Source organism: Leptonychotes weddellii, chromosome 12 (assembly GCF_054177405.1).
Source record: "Leptonychotes weddellii isolate Sample4059 chromosome 12, ASM5417740v2, whole genome shotgun sequence".
Taxonomy (NCBI): Eukaryota; Metazoa; Chordata; class Mammalia; order Carnivora; family Phocidae; genus Leptonychotes; species Leptonychotes weddellii.
The window spans coordinates 22,012,237-22,036,785 of NC_138380.1; the positions used below are offsets into that span (position 1 = coordinate 22,012,237).

General features: G+C 45.7%; 1 protein-coding gene across 1 annotated transcript in view; it reads left to right on the plus strand.

Moving 5' to 3' along the window:
- The first annotated feature begins 21,229 nt into the window (after positions 1–21,229).
- Positions 21,230–24,549, plus strand: part of GRM8 (glutamate metabotropic receptor 8) — a 651,221-nt gene continuing 647,901 nt past the window's right edge. Inside the window, exon 1 of the mRNA XM_031023364.2 lies at positions 21,230–22,049. Coding sequence (XP_030879224.2) covers positions 21,540–22,049 — 510 coding nt within the window. The 5' untranslated portion in view covers positions 21,230–21,539. The remainder of the gene's footprint in view (positions 22,050–24,549) is intronic.

The following is a 24,549-nucleotide window of genomic DNA, read 5'->3' on the forward strand; positions in this document are numbered from 1 at the left end:
AAGAAAATCTTAGACCTTATATGCTTAATTTTAGCTTCAGAAATGAATGTATGAGAGTGTATTTTTCTGAAAACAGTTCCTCAGAAGGAGCTACACTGGCAAAATGGCTGGTCTTGTCAGATGGCAAGATGGCCGCCTATGCATACTGCTGGTTGGGTACAGCACCATCCTTAAGACATGCTCGTCTGTCTCCTGGGGAGTTTACAGAATCCTCACCTGATTAGTTTGGAATTCAGCACCGTCCACTGTCTAAATGTCTTTATGGTGAGACCCTGAGTGTACCTGTAATGTTTCCTGACTAGAGGGGATGTTTTGGCTTTGAATGGTGTGGGGGAGGGTGAAGCCCTGCTTCGCTTGTGGCCAGAGCACCATTCAGCGACACTCAGTTATCTCTGGGAGTTTTCCTAGTCAAGGCACTGCTGTGACATCGTCCTCCTTAAGCTGTGACAGTGACGGGATCACACTTCAGAGTTTAGCAGCTGGAGCCCTACACATGCTGCTAAAATAGTATCAGAATTGAGGTGAAAAGCTTAATTTTAGGCTTTTGAGAGCCAGGCTTTCTTTTTTTCTTCAAAGTCTGAGATCAAGTTGTTGCTTATCATCTTTTTTTTTTTCTATTGCTGCCAATGAAACTCTTTACTGTCAATCATTAGGATGTAATAATATATTTACAATATAGATTATTGAAACCAGTTTAACATAAGTCTCTCTTTGTACTGATTTTATATTGTAAGTTATTTTCAATCCACAGTTTATATGCAAAGATTTTAAATTTAGTTCAGATTTGGTGGTCATGCTAATGTCCAATTGGGAACCTTAGACTTAAAAAAAATGACACTTGCATCTAGGAAGAATTTACTGACAAGTGTGCTATGTCATAGCCTGGCACATCATATAGAGATTTAACCCAACTATTATGGTTTGACGTAGGGACATGAAAACTTTTTTTCTATCAAGGGTCAGAGAAGGGGAAAAAGCCTATTGAAGGTTACATAAATTAAAAATAGTGACCATCTGTTAAGGTTTTAACTTAGAGCAGGGAACAGGAAATTCTATTCAGGAAGTATAATATATAACAGATACCTTTTTATTTTGTAATAAGGTCACATAAAGAGTAAGGACTGAAGGAGAGAGAAAAAGAAAGATGGGAAGAAAGGAAAGTGAACAGAGAAAGGGTAGAATTAGGAGGTGAAGTTTGAGAAGGCTGGAGAAGGAAAGGAGAGAAAAATGAGCGGGTCCTCCAGGAATGGAGACTTTCCATGGGCCCATCTGAATACCCCTTCCTGTTCTCAGCAGCTATTAGCACATCCTTGGGGAAAGATTACTCCTTCTCTACCTCTTGTTTAAGTTCTCACTTTTCATATCCCCTTATGGGGACCTGGCCCTGCTCACCAGCTATTATTCTGGGCACTGTTCCCTCTCCTGCCCTTCCCAGCCCCACTCTTCAGGTCTCACTGTTCCCCTTTGCTTTCGGGCAGCCTTCCCGTCTGCAGCCCCTAGCGTTCCCACCAGCCTGCATACGTGCCTCTGCCACCACTCTCTTTCCCACTCAAACAACTGCACTCAGAACTTGCCCCTGGAAATGCTCCTGGATTCTGCTTTTCTATCTCAGAAGAGTGAACTGGGAATTCCTCCCTCACTTCTAATTTAAGGCAATAAAACCCCAGATGGCTAGAGTCTTTCCCAGAGCCTCATTTTCCCTCCTTTCTCTCCTCCCCTCTTTGATTCCTTTACTGCTTTCTTTCCTGCCTCCCTCTTCTCACTTGAAATGTGGAAAAAAAAGATTAGGAAGTGCAGTAATTCTTCCAGAAGATGATCATGTTTTTCACTCTTCTTCCCTCCAATGAAGTTACCACTAAGTATCCAAAAATGGAAGAAATGTGAAGGAAGGAAGAAAAGGAGAAAAAAGAAAATAAGACTGTTTAGGTACAGGCAGGACCTGTATTAGATGCTTTGTGAACACCCAGAAGTAAAATAATAAAATTAAAGCTGTTAAAAAGCAATGGAATCCCGGCCAACTATTGTTTCTCTACCTTACAAACTATTTTTTTCCCCATTAAATGCAACAATATATTAACACTGTCAGTTGCAGAATTTATAAATTTATAAATGGTAGATGCTGTTCCTTGCTTAACAATTGCTCTGAGTGCCTGATGGAGTCATAGGCAGGCACATTCAAAGCTCTGCAAGCCTCACTGTGATGAGATCTTCAAAGCAACAACTCCTGTAGCAGGCAGACTTCTAAGATGGCTCCTGAAGATTTCTGCTTCCTGGAGTTTGTGCCTTTGTGTAATCACCCCCTTTCCTTTGAGTGGGGGTTGAGTCACCCGGTGACTCATTTCTAATGAATAGAAGAATAATGGCAAATGTGATGGGATGTCACTTCTAAGATTAGGTTACAGAAAACTGTTACCTCCATCTTGCTGGCACTCTCCTGATTTCTTTCTCACTTGCATACTCTGATGAACTAGTTGTCACGTCGTCGGCTGCTTTATAGAGAAGTTCATGTGGCAGGGAATTAGAGGTGGCCTCTGGCCAACAGCCAGCAAGGAACTGAAGCTCTCAGTCCAACATCCCACAAGGAACTAAATCCTGCCAACAACCACTGAGTAAGCTTGGAAGCAGATCCTGTCCCAGTCAAGTCTTGAGATGACTAAGGTCTCAGCCAACACTTTGACTGCAGCCTTGGGAGGGAGCCTGAACTGGAGACCTCTGTAAGCCAGGCTTGGATTCTTGACCAATAGAAATTGTGAGATAATAAATGTGTGCTGTTTAAAGCTGCTAAGTTTTGGGGTGATTTGTCATACAATTGTAGATACCTACTATGCTGTCTTGTAAGTTAACTTTTTTTTTAGCTGGGTTCCTTTGGTCTCTCAGTACATCTGGGTGAATTTCATGATTTGCTTACCATAAGCCACATTTTTGTACCTAGGAAATAATATTTTAATAAGATTCTTTTGGACTATGGGACTGTGGGGAAGGGAAAGCTGTGTTTCCTGTAAGCTCTGGAACATACTCTTTTGTTCTCTACCCATCCTTCCTCGACCAGCTTGGTCCTCTCTTCTCAAAACCTTCTCAGACTCCTAGAACACCCTATTCTGACCTATATAATTTAGCTGTTGATTGTTGTACATTTTCTCTGTATTACTACATATCTATCAGGCATATCTCTTATTTTATGATGTAGTGGCTATGACTTCATTTAGTTCCCTGGGCCAAGTGGGTAATCATGAGTTACTTGATTATTAGCCTTGGAAAGAATCAAATAGCTTATCTGGACTTATTACTGAGTTCATGTTCATGTGTATACTTTTGTTTGGTTATTACTTCCTGGTCAGTTGATGATAAGTAGCAAAGCAAGCCAAAACATCCTGTCACTGGAAGTCTCATGAAACGAATGCTCATTTCTGACATCAAATTATCACAAGAAGTCTTTGTTATAAATTTAAAGCTACATGAAATGTAATACAAGTTGTTTCTTGGACAATAGCAACTAGTAGCTAACATTTATGTTCTTTCTATCTGCCATTGTTTTAAGTGTTTTCCCCATAAGAACACAGGTTTCTGAGATTCAGATTAAAAATTTAATGAGGGCGCCTGGGTGGCTCAGTTGGTTAAGTGACTGCCTTCGGCTCAGGTCATGATCCTGGAGTCCCCGGATCGAGTCCCGCATCGGGCTCCCTGCTCAGCAGGGAGTCTGCTTCTCCCTCTGACCCTCCCTCCTCTCATGTGCTCTCTCTCATTCTCTCTCTCTCAAATAAATAAATAAAATCTTTAAAAAAAATTTAAAAAAATTTAATGAATAATTAGGGTAAGGTTTAGGTAGTTTTTAAACCTAAAGAACTGAACTGTAAGAACTCAAAATCACATTTGGGGTTGAGTTATATCCAGCAATTTTTACAAAGTGATTTAAAAATATGATCTCTATTAAGCTTTCTCTAGTGTCACCTTTTAGCCTTGGAGGGCACTAAGGTGGGTGTGTGATGGGTGGTGGTAGGGGACTGGGAGGTAGAGGTGGTGCAGGTGGTGGTGATGGAGGAGGAGGCGGTGGAGGGTAGCTGGTGGTCGGGGCAGCTACAGTGGTGGTGATATTGCTCTTGATTCTTTCCAAGGTTAACAGCCCAGGAACTCATGATTACTTACTATAGGCGCAAGGACTCAAATGAAGTTGCTATTACACCATATGAGAAAACAGTCCAGCTTGATAGAGATGCAATAAGAGAAAAAAATGCATTAATATAAACCACCAACAGCTAAATTGTGCAGGTCATGTTAGGGTGTTCTAGAAGTCTGGGAAAGTTTTTGAGGAAAAGACAGGACCGAGCTGGTCTGAGAAGGGTAGGTGGAGAAGAAATAATGAGGGTGTTTCAGTGATAGGAAATACAGATTCCTTTCCCCAGCTAGTTCAAAAGAGTATTTTTTGATACTTGAAGGAGGTCCTCTAAGAGGACGTGAGAAGCAATTCTCTCATCAGTAGCAGTCCCCTTGGCTTGAAGATGTGTCTGGTCCCAGGGAGGGAGGAGGCAAACACTGTAATGCTGCTATCTTTTCCTTCTCTCAGGCCAGGTTATGCCAGAGGTAGGGAGCATGGGGCTTGGGAAGGACACGGACGTGGCGCTATGCATCTGAGTGCACAAGTGTTACTAAGGAAGGGCACGTAACCATGCTGAAGTGGTTCTTAGAGACGCAGGGCTATTTCTCTCTTGTGTCTCCTAGGTTTAGTGGGGACACACTTTACCATGTCCACATGTTGGTGAAATCTGAAACCGGTCTCCGAATGCAGAGGGCAAGGAGGCCTAAGGAAGAGGCAGACCACTCCATATTGGTAGGTGGCAGGCGTAACAAGCAAGGGAACTTACTTATGAGGCTTGTCTTGGGTGGCTACAAGACAAAGAGATCTCTCTGCCTGCCCACCAGAATCTTAACAGTTTATACAGTGGCCCTAATGGGGTTCAGTCACGTATCCAGTCCAGATGGTCTCTCTCTCAAGGCTATATCCTTGCAACAGCTGCTAGCATGGGAATAGTAGGCAAAATGCACATTCCAAGGACAGGAGAAAGGGTAAGGAACCACCGATTGCCTGGGTCCAGCTCATGGGTCAACAGCAGTTAGGTCTTCTCCATGACCTCCTCCAATACCACTTTATTAGAATAACAACTAAGTGCTATAACAAACGGATCCTTAAATATCAGTGATTCAACACAGTGAAAGTTTCTCACTCACTTAACAATTCAGTGTGGATGTTTCTGGTCATCAGGCAGCATTCCTCATCTTGGCAAGGGCCCTTCCATCTTGAGCAGCCAGTCTTAGGACCGTGAAAGTCTCTGCCTCCACCTGGAAGAAGGGGAAGGGGGGGGGTGGGGTCGGTGGAAGCTTCTCCTTCTCAATTTCCTCAGCCTAGAAGTGGCGTGCATTGCTTCCATTCATTCTACAACAACTAGATATGTGACCCCACCTAGTGCAAGAGATGTGGGGAGATGCAGTGTGTGTGTGTACGTTGTGTGTGTGTTAGCCCCTTCCCAGTGACAGCTCTACATTATTGATAGGGGAGTTGAACAGATGGCTCTTTTCCATACCCACATACAGGTAAAAAATTGAGGTGCAGAAATGTTAAAAGGGCAAGAGGATATGATTTATCAATGGCAGAGTTAGGAATGAAACTCAGCCTCTTTTCTTTCTCAGAAAACACTGGGTGGAACCTCCTCAGTTTAAAAAGAGTTGTAAAAGAGAGAACAAGGATCTGGACAGCATGGGCTTCCCCTCCTCAGGCTCCTGATTTCTAAGATTTGTCTCCTTAGGCTTTGCAAGTAACTTTTTACATATTTAAACATGCTGCCTGCTGGTTGCCTGTGAGGAGAATGATTCCCTGAAAGCAGTGGATTTCAAATTTTAATGAACATCATCAGAATCACCTGGAATGTTTGCAAAACATACAGATCCCCAGGCCTTATCTCAGTGAGTCTGATTCAAACAGCTCTGGACTGGGCCCAGGAATCTGTGCTTATATCTGGCTCCCTGGTGATTCTGAGGCAGGTGGTCCCAGGACCACATGTGGAGAGACATTGCCTTGATCCTTGTAAGTGTTGTGTGGTTTTCCTAATGGCAGATGTTGCAGATGCTGTCACCTGCTATATTTTCTCAGCCTTCTCGATTAAACACTGCTTGCCTATTCACTGCCAGCCCCTGCATTTCTTTCTTTTTTTTTTTTTTAAACATATTATTTATTTTGGACAGAGACAGAGAGAGCACAAGCATGGGAAGCAGCAGGCACAGGGAGAGGAAGAAGCAAGCTCCCCGCTGAGCAGGGAGCCTGATGTGGTGCTTGATCCCAGGACCCTGGGATCACGACCTGAGCCGAAGGCAGACGCTTAACCGTCTGAGCCACCCAGGCGCCCCGCCCCTGCATTTCTTTACCAGAGGGCTTTACCTGGCCTCTGGAGGCTGGCTGCCACCCAGGTAGTAGGCTGAAATTGCCAGAAATTAACACCATCTGTGAGCAGTTCTTACCAACACCTGATAGGAGTGGGTGTATGGCTCCCTCGCCTCTGGGTTGGGGCAACTCTGCTGTGTGTTCTACCCTAGCTTCCAGAGTTACTCACTGGTAGTAAGCTCCATGGGCCCACAGTGGCAAGTGGCTTGATAATGCACCCTTTACTGGCTCACTTCCCCACCTGACTACTGGGACTTCCTTCACCCCTTAAGTAAACTACTTGCCCTCGAATCCTTGTCTCAGCCTGTTCTTCTGGGGGAACCCAAATGAAGCCAGTTAGGGATTCATGTACACTGTGCCATATGTATCCTTTCAGGAAATCCCTCCCATGACTCTTACACACAGGTGTGAGCTGTGAGGGTGAGGGGCACATCACTGTCACGAACCTCATTGGCCCAGTCAGTGGCACATGTCTGATCTTGCTTCCAATAGCCAGTGTTTTAATAAGCTGAGCAAAACCAACAGGATACACTTACCACCACTTGCAGATGGTTTGGCAAGAAAAATATTGTCTTATTTTCCAAAAGAAACAAATCCCATTCCCACTTTTCCCTGTCCATTTTGCTCCATGTGGGAGCTTCATGCTGTCAATATTCCTCCTGGGTGAGTAGCCTGCAAAGGTTCCGAGTCTTAATGATTACCCCAAAGCAGGAATTGTGGCATAAATCTCCATGTGTGGAATACATATCACAGCTTGAGTTAAATGGACCCCAAACATATGGCATTGTTTTTTGCATTTTCTAACACATGGACAGTTTCTCACATTTTAAATCAACTGAAAATCAGATTATAGGCAAATCTTGGAGGATTAACCATCAGGAAATATATTTGGTTTGCATAAATATTTGGGGTGGGATGGATGATGAGGTCAGACACCTTCTGAAGATACATTTCATATGGCAGTGTGATAGCCCGAGACCAGGTGGATGACTCTGGAATTACCTGCTGTCTGGGCTGCCTGGGCTTTAGACACTCTCCTCTGACACAGGCTGCAGCAGAGGGTGAGCCAGAGGTGTGGGGTTTCAGCTTGATGAATAGGGGTTGGACAGTCTAGTGCCTTTTTTATGTGAGTGTAACTGACAGGGACCAATGACTCGTGAAGATGATTTCTTTTCCTCTGCCCTGATGTTGCCATCCGTCTGGGTGGATTATAACCCGTGTATGAGTTTATGTCACTTGCTCTGGGGCCACCAGATAAACTCATTGAAAACACTCCAGAATATGTGTGATGGGTCTATTCCCTATTGACCAGATTCCACGTAGGACTGGGATGATGGTCCCATTGTGAGTTTCAAGAATTAAAGTTGATGTAAAACCAAACATGAGAATTAAACTTTCCCTCGGGGAGATCAGTTCTGCTCATCTCTCAGAGGGCTGCACCAAAAGAGGCAGCGATGTGCCTGGAGGACACCAGTTCTCCACAGGTGACAATCAATATGGAAAGGAGAAAAGCAGGCTCATTAGGCACTTCTCCCCTGAGCAGCTCACTTAGCCTTGTCAGGCCTCCAAAGCCCCAATCAGCTATGCTGTCCTCATTTCTGAAATGGGCCTGCCAGAGTGCCAGGGTGCTGCCCTCCCTGCTCGCCCTGGAGCAACAATCTACCTCCTGGGCCCACAGCTTGCCTCTAGCAGACCCTGGAGATCATGGTGTGGTCAGCAGCTCTGTGGGCTCAGAGTATTTTCAGGCTTGCTATGCCTGTTCCCTCCTTCATGTCTCCACTCTTCAAATGTATTAAGGCATACATAGTAAAGGGTTTAGAAAGAGACTCAGACACCCTGTGACCTGTGATAACTGCTAAGACATACACCACTGGTCTACAGTTTGGGGTGGCACTCTATCTACTACAGAAATCAGGCTGCTGAGTGAGAAATCACACTTCTGGGAGAGAAGAAGGGAGCCCTGCCAGTTGGTAAGAAAGTCTCCCAAACTTCATGCAGACACATGACTGATGAGCCCACCCAACCCCTAATCTGATCTCTGTATCAGGGGTTCTCCTAGCACCTTCTCTGCTCCAGGCTGTGTTGCCTGCTGGTCACTCCCTTCAAGGCTGTGCTATACATTCATAGTGGATTGAGGCTCCCTATCTAGGAACCTGAGGACAGGGGACCCAGTCTATTTTATTTCTCCAAAGCCTCCTTCTTCCCTCCCGGTGGTTGTGATCATAAAATGATTCTACAATCAAGTAGCCCTCATGGGAACATGGGAGAGGGTAAGGGAATGAGAATGGGAAAAGAAAGGAGTGAAAGGGAAAGAGGTCTCCTGAGCTGGAAACCTGTTGATTCTTCTAAGGGACAAAGAGGGTGTCTTTACGAAACAGCTGTCTCTTCAGTGGAAACTTCACACACTGATGCCAGTTTTGCGGAAAGCAACAAGCCCCTGGAGGAAGTGTGTGCGGGGGTTTGGAAGCCAGACAGCTCTGGTTTCTGGCTCTAGTACTTTGCAGCTGTGTCTCTAAGCCTCGGCTCCCTCCTTCATCTGTAGAGTGGACTTAATTTATTATTTTCATCACCTCACAGAGTTGGTGTGAGAATTAAAGAAGCCTGAACAGGATAAGTACTATACAGGATAATGCAAGATACCTGTCATGATGCCCGTGACGTTCATTATGCTTAGGAAGTTGAAATTCGTTGCGGAGATGCCGAATGGGGGAGGCGGAGCTGCCTTGCACGGGGTCCGTCCTCCCCTTCTCCATCCTCCCCATCTCCCACCGGCTGTCCGCCAGTCCCGCAGCGTTCCCCACTTGGGCGGCGGGGAGGGGCGGCCGCGGGCTCGCCGGCTCACCTGGCGGCCTGGGGTGTGGGCTGCAGTGGCGCGCGGCCGCCTCTAGATGGAACTTTCTCACCAACACAAGGCGGCGCCGGCCGCCGCTCCCCCGGCGCGGGGCGGCCCGGGCTCCCTCTCGCGCGCGCGGGGGCACGTGCGCGGCGCCTGGGCGATAACTCGGGGGAGGGCCGCTGGACTGTGCACGTAGAGCCCGCGGGTTTCCCTCGGCTGGAGGCGGAGGGAATCCCGAGGTTCCCTCTCAGAGACCGAGGAGCCGCGCGCGGGTGCGGGTCCTCAGGAGTTTCCCGCCCCGCATCTGCGGCTGCTAGAATGGGCTCAATAGCACGACGGTCCCCGTGACCGCAGCGGGACTGTCCTATGTCCATGCTCGAGCTCCGGGGGCTCGGTAGAAGGCGCCCCCCGAGACCCTCGGGAGCGAGGGTGGGGGACACAGTCGCCGGAGCTGCGGGCAGGACAAATGGCCGAAGAGCGGCGCCGCGTGAGGTAAACTTTGCAGGGGAAGCGCGCGGCTGGCGGGCTTTACTTTGAGCATCCCCGAAAAGAAAGCGTGTGGCGACACTTGCCATCGACCGTGTATTCTTCACGGTGACCCTCTTCGGAGCTGTGCTCCTGAAGGAGGACCCCAGGCTCGCGGTCCTGACTCCCGGCTCCGCGTGGCCGTCGTGCGGCGCCTTCCCGCGCGGGTCCGGGCTCGCCAGGCAGTCGGAGCTGCTCAGCTGCCTCACAGCCATATTCTTCCTTCCATCCGCCCGCACTTCTTCCTACCCTTCCCGCCACTCCCCAACCCCCGAGTCTTTGAGTCCTCCCTTTTCTGTTGGGGGCGGGGCGGGTGCGGGGGGGGGGTGCCTTTTTTTTTTTTTTTTAAACAGAACTATTGACATTTCTGGTCCCGGCGTCGCTGCGGGCTGAAGTGATGTAGCGCGGAGGGGAAACCGTCGGCCGAGCGCCCCTCTCCCTGCCCGCGCCAGGTTGGCTCAGTGGCACTGAAATCCAGGGGCTCCGGCCCCTCGGGGTTCCTCCTCCTGCTTCCCGAGGTGACTGGTTGGCGCGAAGCGATTGGCGATCCCGGACGCGATCCCGGCCTTGGCTCCCCGCGCCGCGCCGGGTGAATGGCCGCGGGCGGAGGATCGGGAGGCGCCGGGTGCAGACCAATCGCGGCCGCCGGTGGGAGTATTTGTTATTCACATGGAAGACACTTGGCGCCTGCCGGGCCAGCTCAGCCCCCTCAGCCCAGAGACCAGCCACAAGTGCGGCCGCGGTGCTTGCCTCGCGCGGCGGCGGCGGCGCCGCTGACATGGAGCTGCGGGCCCCCCGCGGGCTTCCTCACCGCGCCCTCTGCGGGGAGCAGGGTAAGACCGCCGAGCAGCAGAAAGAGGAAAAGCGGAGCAAGATGCCGAACCACCGGGAAAAAATGCCCCCACCCCCAAACTCCCCCCCAAAGGTTGTGCTTGCGGAAAAAGGAGAATTCCTATTTTATTCCCCTTTCCGTTTTCTTCTTTAAAACCGTTCAGTGGACAGCCAGGTGCACCGTTTCTTCTCCGATCACTTTAGTGATTTGTTTTTCCTGGGCACAAGTAAATGGCCTTGCACTCCGGAGTCTGGGAGAGAACTGGCGGGCGGAGGTGACGGGAACGGGGGGCGAGGGGCTGGCCGGGCATTAGAGCTTGATTGGGTGTCTGTTGATTTTACGTTGCAAAGGACAAGGCAGCCACCCCTCTTGTCTTCCCATGATTACATTCCAGTGAAGAGGTTCAGAAAGGAGGAAGGCTTAGCTTGGAACTCCCAAGGCTTGGAGATGTGATCCCCCAAAAGTTTAGTCGGCGAATGAGAGACTGAAGGGTGACGGGAAGGGGGCAGGAGCGCCTAGGGTGCTCTGATGGGGCGTGTGGCGGCAGGATTTTAAAGCGCTCTTCCTTGGATTGCCTGCCCTGGGTGACATCCTGGACCTGCCCTGGCGGAATCCGGACTTGCCCCGCCGAGATGACGAGGTACCTCCGGTCTGCAAATCTAACGGGAGGGATTTCCGAAGTTAGAGGCTTCCGGGATGAGTTGGGGTAACCCCTGCCTTCTTGAGAGCGGGGCTGGATGAATGTCTAACCAGGATCTAGGGAAGACGGGAGTCGCGGGAGAAGCCTGGTGATTTGGGGGTTCTCGAGAACCCCTCCATCCCTGCACCTCTGCTTTGAGTTTGGTATTCTCCGAGTTAGCCCGGCGAGTTTGGGATTTCCGCACCCCCCCCCCCCTTGTGGCTTTTGGGAAAACACTGGAGTTCCCTGTCCTGTTGGGGGTGGGGGAGAGGAGAAATGGTCTCAGGCATTTTGAGTTTAAAGAGCAAAGGCAGATGCGCCCGACAGCTCCTCCGAAGCACCTGCGGTCAGAGTGGCCCCAGTTTCGGGCGGACCGGCGCGGGCGTGAGCGCTCGGGGCAGCCAGGTGGGGCCGGGGCGGAGGCGCTCCCGGTCCGGCAGCGCTCGGAGGCTGGATCCCCGGGCGTGCGGGGTAACTGGGGCGGCACTGGAATACCCCAGCGGCGCGGGAAAGGCGAGAGAAACCAGGTACTTCTAAGGCCCTGGGCTCTACCCGGAGCTCGGGTTCAACAACCGAAGGAACTGAGAAGAAAAAGGAAGATGCAGCAGGAAAAGGAGGGGAGCGGGAGCGGGGGCGGGGTGAGTGGCTGCCGGCTGAGATAGAGGTAGAGATAGAGACAGAGGTAGAGAACCCTCTGAGCCACGCGGATAGCGAGCCCATCTGCTCTGCCAAGCCGCTCGGAGATCCTTGAGGTTCATACAGTTGGTGAAAATATAACCGAATCAACCAAAAACAAGACCCAAAGCAACAAAAAACCCGTCTGTCTGACACGCTCCCTTGGTGCAAATGAAATGCAGAGGGGTGTGCAAGTCGCCCAACTGTGCAAGACGGCATCCCCACGCTTCCCCGAAGAATTGTTTCCCTCGTGGCCCAAATTGCAGGGCCTGGGGTCAGAGTGTCTGTGCTCCCAGGATGGTAGGGGTAAAAATAGACCCACCCGCCAGCCAGCTGCAGTCACCCAAGCCCCACAGTCCCCGAAGCTAGTCCTGCTGGGGAAGGGAATGCCCTATTTGCCATTTGAGGGTTCCTACAGACCTGACGGCATCGGAGTCTCTCGAACACCCAGGAATACGCTACCATCTCGGCTACTATCGCGATTGAGTACAAATCCTGCCAACTGACAGAACGGGAAAACAAGGCTGGTGGTGGAGATATTGGCAAGAAATATAAAGAGTAGAAATGCATTCTGATAATAGCTTGTATTTTGCTTGAAAGAAAAAATAAAAAGGGAAAAGAGCCACCAGCAGGTAGATCTTGGATAAACAGCTTATTGCACTTGACTGTAATTTCCATTTTCCGTTATGAAATTGTTTGTCAATAATTGCAAATGGCTACAGAAACCACTTTAGTTTACCTTGGTCACTTGGTTGTGGATAATGTCTTGAAAAATCTTAGCTTGGGAGTTCCAAGCTAAGCCTTCCTCCTTTCCCCCTTGAAAAATCTGTAGAAGACAGAATCAGCTGTGTGAAATTCATTGCCCAGTTCTTGAAAATATGTGGTCTGATAATTTTGAAGAGAAAAGCCTTATCCATCAGGGAAAATGAAGTAAGGATCTTAAATGCAATTTTCCTATTTCGGAGTCAACTACGGGTTGCATCATACCTGAGATAAAGACAGCATTCTTGCTTTTAAATCAGGGATATGGGGAGCAATAGCTCAGGAGAGGCTCTCGTGGAGAGGATTTACCCAGAATAAAGAAAAAGATGCTGAGAACACAGCTCTGTACCGTTATTTAGGCTCTATTTGTTCTATTTGGTTTGTGCTGGCTAGTTCTGCCCTACCATGCTCTCTTTGCAAATTATGACTACTTGAAGAGTTCTAAAAACATCTAAATACAAAAGGAATAGATAAAAGGAAGAGTTGAGCTTCTGTAAGTGTGACAGAAAGTTAGCATCCTGGAGAGAGAATGCTCTTTTCAAACTTAGCTGAGCAGGCTAGAGCTGCTAAGGGGCTGGTTTAATTGGTATTTATGCAGCAAACAACAGGCTGACATTCACGTTGGCAACACTGTGTGCCAATCTTTGTGTAAGAATGTTCCATTGTCTTCCGGCATGAGGCACAGTACACTGCACACACAGGAGCTCGCTCATGGTATCAGTGATGTTTTTCCTTCCAAGTTTTTTTCCTACTGTCTTCCTCTTGTAGTTAGAATGTCCAACACAAAGAGAACCTTGCCTTTAGTCAGGGGACTGGAGTTCTGTTTCAGTGTCTTAAAAGGAAGATGCTGCATGGATTTGTCTTTTAACTGGATCCATAGCAAAGACCCAGCCACATCTCCATGCCTGTAGAGTAGGCTGGCTTTCAAAGGTTCAGGAAACTATTGCTGTTTTCTTGGTAGAACCTGATTGGACATCACCGGACTCACACATGTAGTTTTGTCAGGAGGGACGGTCATTCCATGTTGTTCCAGGAGAGGATGTGAACAGAGTCAGCTGAGTCACATTGTTTCTATCAAGAATGGGTTTTCTGTACCCTAGGAATTTAGATTTTATTTCCTTTTCCTTTCCTTTCATCCCTTACTCCCTCCCTCCTTCCCTCCCTTTCTTCCTCCCTCCTTCCTCCCTCTTTTTCCTTCCTTCCTTCCTTCCTTCCTTCCTTCCTTCCTTCCTTCCTTCCTTCCTTCCTTCCTTCCTCTTTCCCTCCCCTCTCCCTCCCTCATTCCTTTCTTGGCTCAGAGAGATGTTTTCTTTGATTTTCATTTCTACTTGGTGCTTTGACAAGTTGTGATGAACTCACTGACTAAGGACCTTGAGCATGATGTATTCTTATCCCAGGACCTGCCTTCTGAGTGGTAGGCATTGCTGTTGGAATGATTTGAGGGACACTGCTGAGAGGCTACTGATTCATGATAACTCCTAGCTTTGACCTGTTACATTACTAGTCTAAACCACTATTAGATACATTTCTTTGGTAAAGAAATTATGGATCTCTTGGAAATTGTCTTATAAATGCAGATGTTCCAGTTGGGGGATGACACCAATGCATCTTTAGGTTTTGATACCTGTTAATGAATTACCTCAGTCCCTGGGGAGTGCCAAGGTAATGGGAGAACCAGGTCTTAAGAGTGTGACTTGTAGGACACATCAGCACTGAGGGAGGGAAGAGATACAGGTCTGGGGGAGGAAGGAGCAGGTGAGCACAAGTGGGAAGATATAGGAGAGCCCTAGAAGAGTATGTAGAGATTATTGAGCATGTGTGTTGCCAATTTTATACTTTTCCAGGCAAGATTATGTCTAAAGATAGCCAACAAACAGCTGGTAGATTTCTAACTTTTCCAATGGTAATGACCCTTTGTGGTAGAAGCTTTGCGTTATATCTTGTATACAGCTGAGGAAGGTTTCCTATTGTCCTCTTTTCACTGCAGAAGAATATCTTATCACCACTTCCTTCAGAATAGCTCTTTGGATGCTCCAAGTGTCCATGACCTTCATTCTCCAGGTCAGATGCTGCACTTGCATTGACTTCCTCTGGGGTCCTTCTTTCCAGTTTTCCTTCAGTCTCCTTCGATTCCTTAGACACGTGACTTGTTAGGGTCTGGCTGGCTCTGAGTATGATGGTAAAATGTTTTTTTAAGGTCTTCTAAGCACAAAACACTAGTAAAATATTTGAGTTCCAGGACTGGTTGTTAAACTAAGAGTATCCCTGTACATTCTTAAGCACTTGGCAGGTTATAGAGTACTTTTACCTACATTATTGTATCATTTGACTTCACAGTCTTGGGAGGTGACCAGAAATCATTCCTCAGTTTAGAAACAAAGAAACTAGTCCCAGGTGAAGTGACTTGCCCAATGCCATATGGCAAGTACTGGGGGGAGTGAGATTAGAATCAGGGACTTCTTGAACCCCAGGATACCACACTCATGTGCACATTATCTGTTGTGGTCTCCTGAATTTAAGGGGCATGGAGTGAGGGAAAGAACATAGCAGTAGTCCTGCATTTGAATTCTGGCCCAAGATGTTGGACGCGTTCATATCATCTTTGTTTTTAGGTTCCTCATCTCCCAAATGGGGGCCGTGATACCAATCTTACAGGTGTGTTTTGTGAAGGAGATGAGATCATGTGTGAGGCTCCAGGTGTGCTGTGGGCATTCAGCAAATGTTGGTTTCACTCCCTTTCCCTCTTCTTGTATGATACATACTATAAAAGTGGCTTCTCATTACTTTAACCGTGGTCTTTTTATGCAATAGCTATGTTATTGGAAAAAGAACTGCACAAATTGAATTCCAAATCAGATTGCATTTTAAATGCATGGGGGATTTAGCTATTTAAAGGAAACCTGTGGTGAATTCTTTTGTAATGCAAACAATCACCGTCTAATTTATCTGTTTAGTAAGTTGAGCTTCTCATGTATCAGATTTTCTTAATATGGGGCTTGCTTGTACAGAAGAGCTTTCACAACCCTCTCTCACTGATGGGAAAAAGTCAGCTTGCAAACAAAATCAGTTATTTTGTTCAGCTGGCAAAGCCTTGCTCTGGTGTTTGAGCATAATCTCATTCCCTTATTATTAAATAATAGAATCTCAGAACGGGAAGCTGGAAGATACCTTAGAGATCATATGGTCCATCTCACTCATTTCACAGATGAGGAAATGGAAGCACACAGAGGTGAAGTGACATGTTCTATGTCGCCAGCCAGTGACCGTCAAACAAAGATCCCATTCCAGGCCTCCGTTGCCAGGGGAGCTCTCTGTCTGGGACCCATCCTCACTCTGGGACACCCCCTGCCCAAGATTTCAGGGCCATGCACATATGTTGTAGCATAGGAGACTGTAGACAAATGTGATGCATTTCCCAAAACAACCAAAAAGAGCTGCAAGTGTGGGCAGTTTCAGGTGAAACTGCTAGATTTGCAGTTTTGAGTTGATGACAATATTCAGCTTAACCTTTTTGTTAAAGAGCTGAATGAAATCCAGCCTAGGGATGCTGTTTGGTCTTTTATGAGGGAAAAAAACCCCACAATTCTTGGCTAATGATATTCCTCAGTGAGGATTTTACCATATCATGTCTTAAAAGCACTTGCCAAGTGCTGGAGGAAGACCTGCTAACAGACCTGAAGGGCCCTCTTTGGGATGGTGGGTTTGTTCTCATTGGCATCAGGCTGGCCAGGAAACCTGGTTTGAAGCAGGGGTTTGGACAAACTGTATTTGATATCCTCAACCCTTTAAGGGATTTGGAAATTACCCTGCCCTAGAAATGCTCCCAGATTGTCTCCTCCTAATTGGTCCATTATTTTTCTTAAAGAGCTAACTGTTGGGCGCCTGGGTGGCTCAGTCGTTAAGCATCTGCCTTCGGCTCAGGTCATGATCCAAGAATCCTGGGATAGAGCCCCGCATCGGGCTCCCTGCTCTGCAAGAACCATGCTTCTCCCTCTCCCATTCCCCCTGCTTGTGTTCCTGCTCTCACTATTTCTCTCTTTGTCAAATAAATAAATAAAATCTTTAAAAAAAAAAAAAAGAGCTAACTGTTGAAGACCTACACATTTCTGAAAGATTTCAGTCAAGGGGAAGGGCTTTCATACTCATGTGTCAGCCAGTGTCTGCAGCACTGAGGACTTTCTGAAGGATAGGACCCATCTTGGGGGCCTGAGGATTTTGACTTTGGTGCCATTTGCTAGTTCAGGGCTTTGAGCCATACTCAATCTTTCTGGGCCTTCTTTTCTTATTTCTGTAAGAGCTAGTGATGGGTGTGTGAAAATTCATGTGCTACTGTGTTACATACTTGGGTCTTTGGTATAGAGAAGGTATGTAGAAAATAAAGAGAAGCAGAATTCTGGGCCCTGGCCCTTGAGGAGCTGTCCTTACTGCTGGCCTTTTAGGAAACAGAGCACTCTTAGGAGGCCCCAAACTCAAGTTCCAGCCGGAGGCCTCCTCCCCACCCACCCCGGACCAGCAGGGACTTTTGGTGAAGTGCTAATGATGTAGGATGTTCCTTGTACCTAAAATGGGCCAGGAGGGAGTGAACCCGAAGGGCTTTGAGGGTTAACGGTTAAGCCTCCTCACAGGTTGTAAAGCCCTTGTTGTGGACTCAGAAATAGTGTGAGGCATCTGCTCCCCTCTGAGGCTGATTTCAGGATTGCAGACCTCACACCTCCTTGAAGAAGTCCATCAGCACAGGCGAGGTTTGTACCCATTCCCAGAGAAAGGTCCATTTGAGAGAAAAACTGTTTTATTCTAAGCCAAGCACAGAACACGAAGGAGAGCTATTTAGTTCTGTCGTATGAAAAGGTCATTATTTCTTTAAAACTCATTGACTCCAAGTAGGATGAGTTTAGATTAAAGCTTACAAGAATTGCATAAGAGTAAGATTAGGCAATGTAAGATTACACAATGAAACTGAATTTATACGGTTTTCCACAAACTTTGAAATTTATTTGTCCTTAAAATTTAAAAGGGAAACTAAACCTTTCAGTTGTTGAGAGTCTGACTTTTATGACATCATATCAAATTTTGAAATAACTGCAATGTTTCAGTATTTTATAAGTAGTTCTGATTTTAATTTAATTTTTAAAAAAGGTTTTTTTTTTTTTTAAGATTTTATTTATTTGACAGAGAGAGACACAGCGAGAGAGGGAACACAAGCAGGGGGAGTGGGAGAGGGAGAAGCAGGCTTCCCGCCGAGCAGGGAGCCCGATGCGGGGCTCGATGCGGGGCTCGATGCGGGGCTCGATGCGGGGCTCGATGCGGGGCTCGATCCCAGGACCCTGGGATCATGACCTGAGCCGAAGGCAGACACTTAACGACTGAGCCACCCAGGCGCCCCTTAAAAAGGTTTTATTTACTTATTTGTCAGAGAGTGTGAGCGAGGGGGAGGGGCAGGCAGAGGGAGAAGCAGGCTTCCGCTGAGCAAGGAGCCCCGTGTGGGACTCGATCCCGGGACCCCAGGATCATGACCTGAGCTGAAGGCAGACTTAACTGACTGAGTCACCAAGCCGTCCCCTGATTTTAATTTTAAAGTGACAAAATTCAGTAAAAACCTCACCAATTGGGCAAATATAGAAAAAGTTGCTCTGCCTTAGTGTGAAATGAGTTACAGCCTGGATTAGCACTGACCGCTCCTGTTTACTGAGCACGTACCCTGAACCGTGCTGTGCCGTGTGCTGCATGGCAGGCTCCTGGTTCCGTCATCCCTTTACAAACAAGAAAACCAAGCTTTTGAGAGGTTGTGTACCATTAATTCTATGTTGCAGGGGAGGAAACTTGAGCAAAAATTCAAGTGAGCTGTCCAATCAATAATAACCAAAATGGAACCTCTCTCATTTTCCATTTAAGTGCCTTCATCCACTAAATAAAACGAATTCTTGCCTCACTGCTGCTCATCCCCAACCTTTCCTTAAAGCTCTAAAAGGACCTATGAGATGCTAAATAAACTAAAAAATTATTACAAACACAAATACTTTTTTTTTTAAAGATTTTATTTTATTTATTTGACACAGAGAGAGAGAGAGAGACAGCTAGAGAGGGAACACAAGCAGGGGGAGTGGGAGAGGGAGAATCAGGCTCCTGGCCAAGCAGGGAGCCCGATGCGGCGCTCGATCCCAGGACCCTGGGGTCATGACCTGAGCCGAAGGCAGACGCTTAACGACTGAGCCACCCAGGCGCCCCATACAAGCACAAATACTTTTATAAGAAACTCAATTTTATTAATTCCAGGACTGTACAGTGAGTGGAACTAGGTTAATACCACATGAGCAGGGAAGGATGATTTGTAATTAACAGATGGACTGTTTTTATGTTTGTATAATTGAAAACCATTTATTCTTTTAAGTACTTAGGAGTGGCTTGGTGTAACGAAGAAAGGCTGGTCTTTGGAGAACAACAGGTGTCCTTCCCCTTCTCTTTCCTGTTAAACATTTTTCCTTCACATATCCATTTATTCTGCACTCTGTCAGAAAGGATATGCTGAGGGTCAGCCTAGCCGTGTGGACTTGGTCTCAAGCTCTGAATTAGTGGTCAGAGTTAATGAGGTTTTACTGTCTTCTAACTGGTCTTCCTTGTGAAACTGTAAAACATAATCGTACATCTCTTAATGGGTGGTTGATATAATTTATGGTCCATCACTTAAATGGTTTTAGCCAGAAAGTCAAGTTGACTTTCTGAGTGTTTCCTTTTGTGGAATGCCTGGGGTCAGGCTATTGTCAACTCACAGATTTTCTGAGGGAGAAGCAGCTGCTAGGAGAATTGAACATGAGGGAATGTCAGTCAAGTGGTGAGAAAAATCAGAAAAGGACTAAATATTTGGGGGCAGAATGGAGGGAATCTAGGGCTTAGCCTGTGGCAGGAGGCAGGGAATGCTTGTCATGGGCAGAATAGAACCATCTCAGCAGAGTGGGCCATTGGCTGTATTTCTGAGTATGCGCCAGGTGTATGCTCAGAAATCCAGGGCAGTGAGCTATGATGAGCCAGCCCCTTTTTCTAATCTGAAAGTGAAAAAAGTGCAACTTTCTCTGAAGGCTTTTGGACATATGTTCAGTTATCCTCTAGGGAGGCAGTATCCTTTCCTTCGGGACAGGGAGGATGAACTGGAAATTAAACAAGTGAATGGAAACTACAACCAGATGTTCGTTGGCTAGGTTAGAGGAGAATTGTCCAAATTTCAGGTTTCAAACCCATATATAAAAATAGGTTAGAAACAAGCCTTAGATGAACCATCCTGCCAAAACAAGTTGGTGCTGTTTATTCGCTTAATTATAAGTGTGTTTCAAATATCAGGTTGTCTTATGTTAAACCAGTTCTTGCTTTCAGTTAAGCCTCCTCAAAAGTCCTTTGAAAGAACCTCATGAAATTCTTTAAGATTGAAGGTCCTAAACTTTTTCTCCAGATTTGCTAGTTAGACGTTTTCATTTTAGGTTATTTCTAGCCTTGATGAAATAACTGGTTTCCCCCCTGAGTCAGACAAAATTAAGAAGCTCTTCAATTGATCTCCAGCTCTGATTTGCTCCTTGTGATTCTAGGATCAAAGAATGTTTACTTTCAGCACTGTGAGAATACCCATTGCTTCCACCCCAACAAATTCATAGGAATATCGTCACACATAACCCTCCTCATGTGTCTCATTTTCAAGTCTTTGTTTTGTTATCAGAGAATAATAAGATAATTTTTATAAAATAGCTGACATTTTATGTTAAATCTTTTCACAAGCTATAAAACGTATACACTTGGGGTCCTTGGATTGACTTCCTTCCTTCCATCCTTCTTTCCTTCCTTCCTCCCTCCTTCCCTCCCTTCTTTTCTCTCTTTCTCTCCTCTCCTCTTTCTTTCTTTCTTTCTTTCTTTCTTTCTTTCTTTCTTTCTTTCTTTCTTTCTTTCTTTCTCTCTTCCTCTTTTTCTCTCTCTCTCTTTCTCTCTTTCTTTCGTGATTGAGTAATCACTTTTCCCCACTGGGAAATCTGAGGCACCAAAAATGTCATTAACAGATGACTGGCTTGTTGAATACATCACAGAAAATAAACTTTCATTATGATTTTGTGGACAACGTTTAAATGCTAAATTCAGACAGCCATCAAAAGTAAAAACAGATTTGAAAAGAAATAATGCCATAAATCACAGGATTTTTACCTGCATGGAAATTGGATTTACTGAAATAAAATGGTAAATAAAAATACTTTGTGGCTTGGGAGAATCAACCTAGTTTCTGATACTTTTCTGTTTCTCTTGCTCCCAAAGTGTCATCAATCTCTCTGTTTAGATGCAGGGCAGCCAGGTGTTCAGAATCATAGGGGGACAAAAAAAATTAGTTTCTTACTGAATAGGGGAAATGAACAAACAAAAAAAGAGGTTGGTATAAACAGGGCTTAAAAATATGAAAAATGTAGACCCGTTGAACTGAACCATTTTTTTCCCTTCCCCTGCCCCCCTCCCCCAGGAATAATTCTGCTACAGGGCTGACTTCAAGGACGTGAATTGTTGACCTCATCCCACCTTCAGAACCTCAGCTGTTATTCTAATTTCTGCACCATTCCAGGCAAGTTGACTTTATATGGAAATAAAATGGAACCTTAGGGGTCTGATGGAAATTCACTGTGACGTTCAAATCAAGAAAACTTGCTGAAACCCACAGAGCCTTTTCCCCCATGGGCCCTGATGGTAGCCTCCAGAAGGTGCAGCCTCTGGTGGTCCCCCTTCTTCTGTGGCAAGAATAAACTCTGGATCTTGGGTTGCAACACCACCTGTGGAGAAAATGGTATGCGAGGGAAAGCGATCAGCCTCTTGCCCTTGTTTCTTCCTCCTGACCGCCAAGTTCTACTGGATCCTCACAATGATGCAAAGAACTCACAGCCAGGAGTATGCCCATTCAATACGAGTGGATGGGGACATCATTTTGGGGGGTCTCTTCCCTGTCCATGCAAAGGGAGAGAGAGGGGTACCTTGTGGGGAGCTGAAGAAGGAAAAGGGGATCCACAGACTGGAGGCCATGCTTTATGCAATCGACCAGATTAATAAGGACCCTGATCTCCTCTCCAATATCACTCTGGGTGTCCGGATCCTTGACACATGCTCCAGGGACACCTATGCTTTGGAGCAGTCATTAACGTTCGTGCAGGCATTGATAGAGAAAGACGCTTCCGACGTGAAGTGTGCTAATGGAGATCCACCCATTTTCACCAAGCCTGACAAGATTTCTGGTGTCATAGGTGCTGCAGCGAGCTCTGTGTCCATCATGGTTGCTAACATTTTAAGACTTTTCAAGGTAGGTAAAGGCATTGTCTTTCTGACCATTGTGAAAAGACAGTAAGTTGTTCTGACTCCAACCACAGGTTTAAGAAGAAAGTGAACATGGTGAAGATGTTCACAGACCTTCTCAGGGTCACCAGGTTCCTCAAATGGAGGATTCTGTGACAGGTTTATACATGTGTTGATTTAGTTAGTTTAGTTAGTTTGGATTAATTATGACTTTTTTTCCCCCCCGAACAAACAGGTGATAATTTCTGTGACATGTTGAGTCCTTAACATCTTGGGATATCTTCCATATTGATGCTCATTGTAAGTCAGAGCAAGTGTTTTTAGAGAGTATAATGAAATCTTAGCACATTTTTCATATAAAACATATCTGTGGTGTTTGAGATATAAGATAATTTACTTGGTGAAGCTTCTTTAAAGTGGGATGCTCTCTTATGACAAAAGTTCCTGTGTGAAGAAATAGTATTTATTACTAACATGTAGATGGGAGTGACATCCTGGGATATAATATGGCCATAAAATTTTCAGGTTTATAATAGCTACAATAGAGCAGACCCTCATTAATTCAGACTGCTCTGATGCAGACTTGGAATAATTATGTATAATTCTTACTGAGTTAAAAGTTCAAGTTATCAGGATAATTCAAGCCTTTCTGATACAGATTTGATGATCTACTACCTATAAATTGCATTAACATATTGAATAAAATTGACAAAATAATGTATGGAATAATACTTTGAAAAGTATAAAGTGCCATAAAAATAAGGTTGTTGTGACTCACCATCTTTCATTAACTTTCTCATTTTGTTTGTTAATATCTATTATGTAGTGTTCTATAATAGATAATTTTTTATTTATTTATTTATTTTATTTTAATTTTTTTTTAAAGATTTTATTTATTTATTTGAGAGAGAGAGAATGAGAGACAGAGAGCACGAGAGGGAAGAGGGTCAGAGGGAGAAGCAGACCCCCCGCCGAGCAGGGAGCCCGATGCGGGACTCGATCCTGGGACTCCAGGATCACGACCTGAGCCGAAGGCGGTCGCTTAACCAACTGAGCCACCCAGGCGCCCTAGATAATTTTTTAAATTGAAAATACTTTTCACTGGTTTCTTGGTGGGACGTGACTTTTCCAATTTAATTTGAATTAATGAGGCTTTGTTTTATATTGTGAGAAACTGTTCCTGTGCCTATTAGATTTAAAAATATTAAAGGAATATGGAAACGTTGGACAGGTGACAGCTATGGTGACAAAAATGAACAAATTGATGGAAAACTTCACAAAAAAGATGAAAGGAATTGAATCAAGGACTCTTGGTTTGGAAGATATCTTGGGGCATCATGTAGTCTGGCTCACTTTGTATGCTGGAATCCTCTTTGTAACCTACCCCCTTGCCTTGCCACCCTTGACCAAATCACTAGGTGGCTGTCTAGCTTCTGTATGAATCCCTTTAGTTTAGAGGACAGAATGCTAAGAGGCAGCTTAATGACTATTTTCAGATTGATGAAATTTTCTGAAATGAGGATGCTGCTGAGCAGAAGCTCTCTGTGTCTAAGGGGTATTGAAGAGGCACAGAATGCTGGAGACATTTGGAAGGACGTTAGAAAGAGCCTCTTGGCAATGAGAAGGACACAAGATTAAAATAGGCAGCCAAAGGTGCTCTAATTCATCATTTCTAGAATAATTTCCCTTGGGCTAGCTGACCCCTTGCCTGGAGACAAGATGAACAACAGGATTTTCCAGATGTCTCATCACATCCTGGGATCAAGAATTTCTTCCACAAGTCTCAGTTCTGAGCTACATGCCATTTTGTGCTCTATGATGGTATCTAGTTTCAGCCACTTTCCCACCATCTTTTTCCTCTCTGACTTGATTTCTTTTCCCGCTTGCTCCAAAGCGTCTGTTCTTTTCTGTTCTTAACTCAGTGACTGTTGCTCAACAACACCCACTTTTCTTTAATTTTTTTAAAGTTTTTAATTCTGTTAACAGTGTTCTGTTAGTTTCAGGGGTACAATATAGTGATTCAGCAACTCTGTACCGTTACTCAGTGCTTATCATGATAAGTGTACTCTTTAATCCCCATCACCTATTTCACCCATCTCCCTTCCCCCTACCTCCCCTTTGGTAACCATCACAGATAATTTATGAGCTTGTTTCTTGGTTTGTCTCTCTCTCTCTCTCTTTTTTCCTTTACAACACCCACTTTTAGAGAAGAGGGAAACCTTCATGAGGATCTTCTCCCTTCCTTCTGTTACCCTCCCCTTGTACACCAATTCTGGTTCCCATCAGTCCCATAATAATTCCTATGAATCCCTCTCCTTCCTATAGTCTAGTGGCCAGCCAAAAGTAGACATGGATTTGAGGAGTGGAGTATTGGTGATAATTGCTTATTTGAGCTTTTAAAAGCATGTTTACATTAGTTTTATACTAATAGAATCAGCTTATCTATAAAATGGGGATAAAAACATTATGTTAGGTTTTTGGATGGATTTAATGAGAAAATGCAGGTG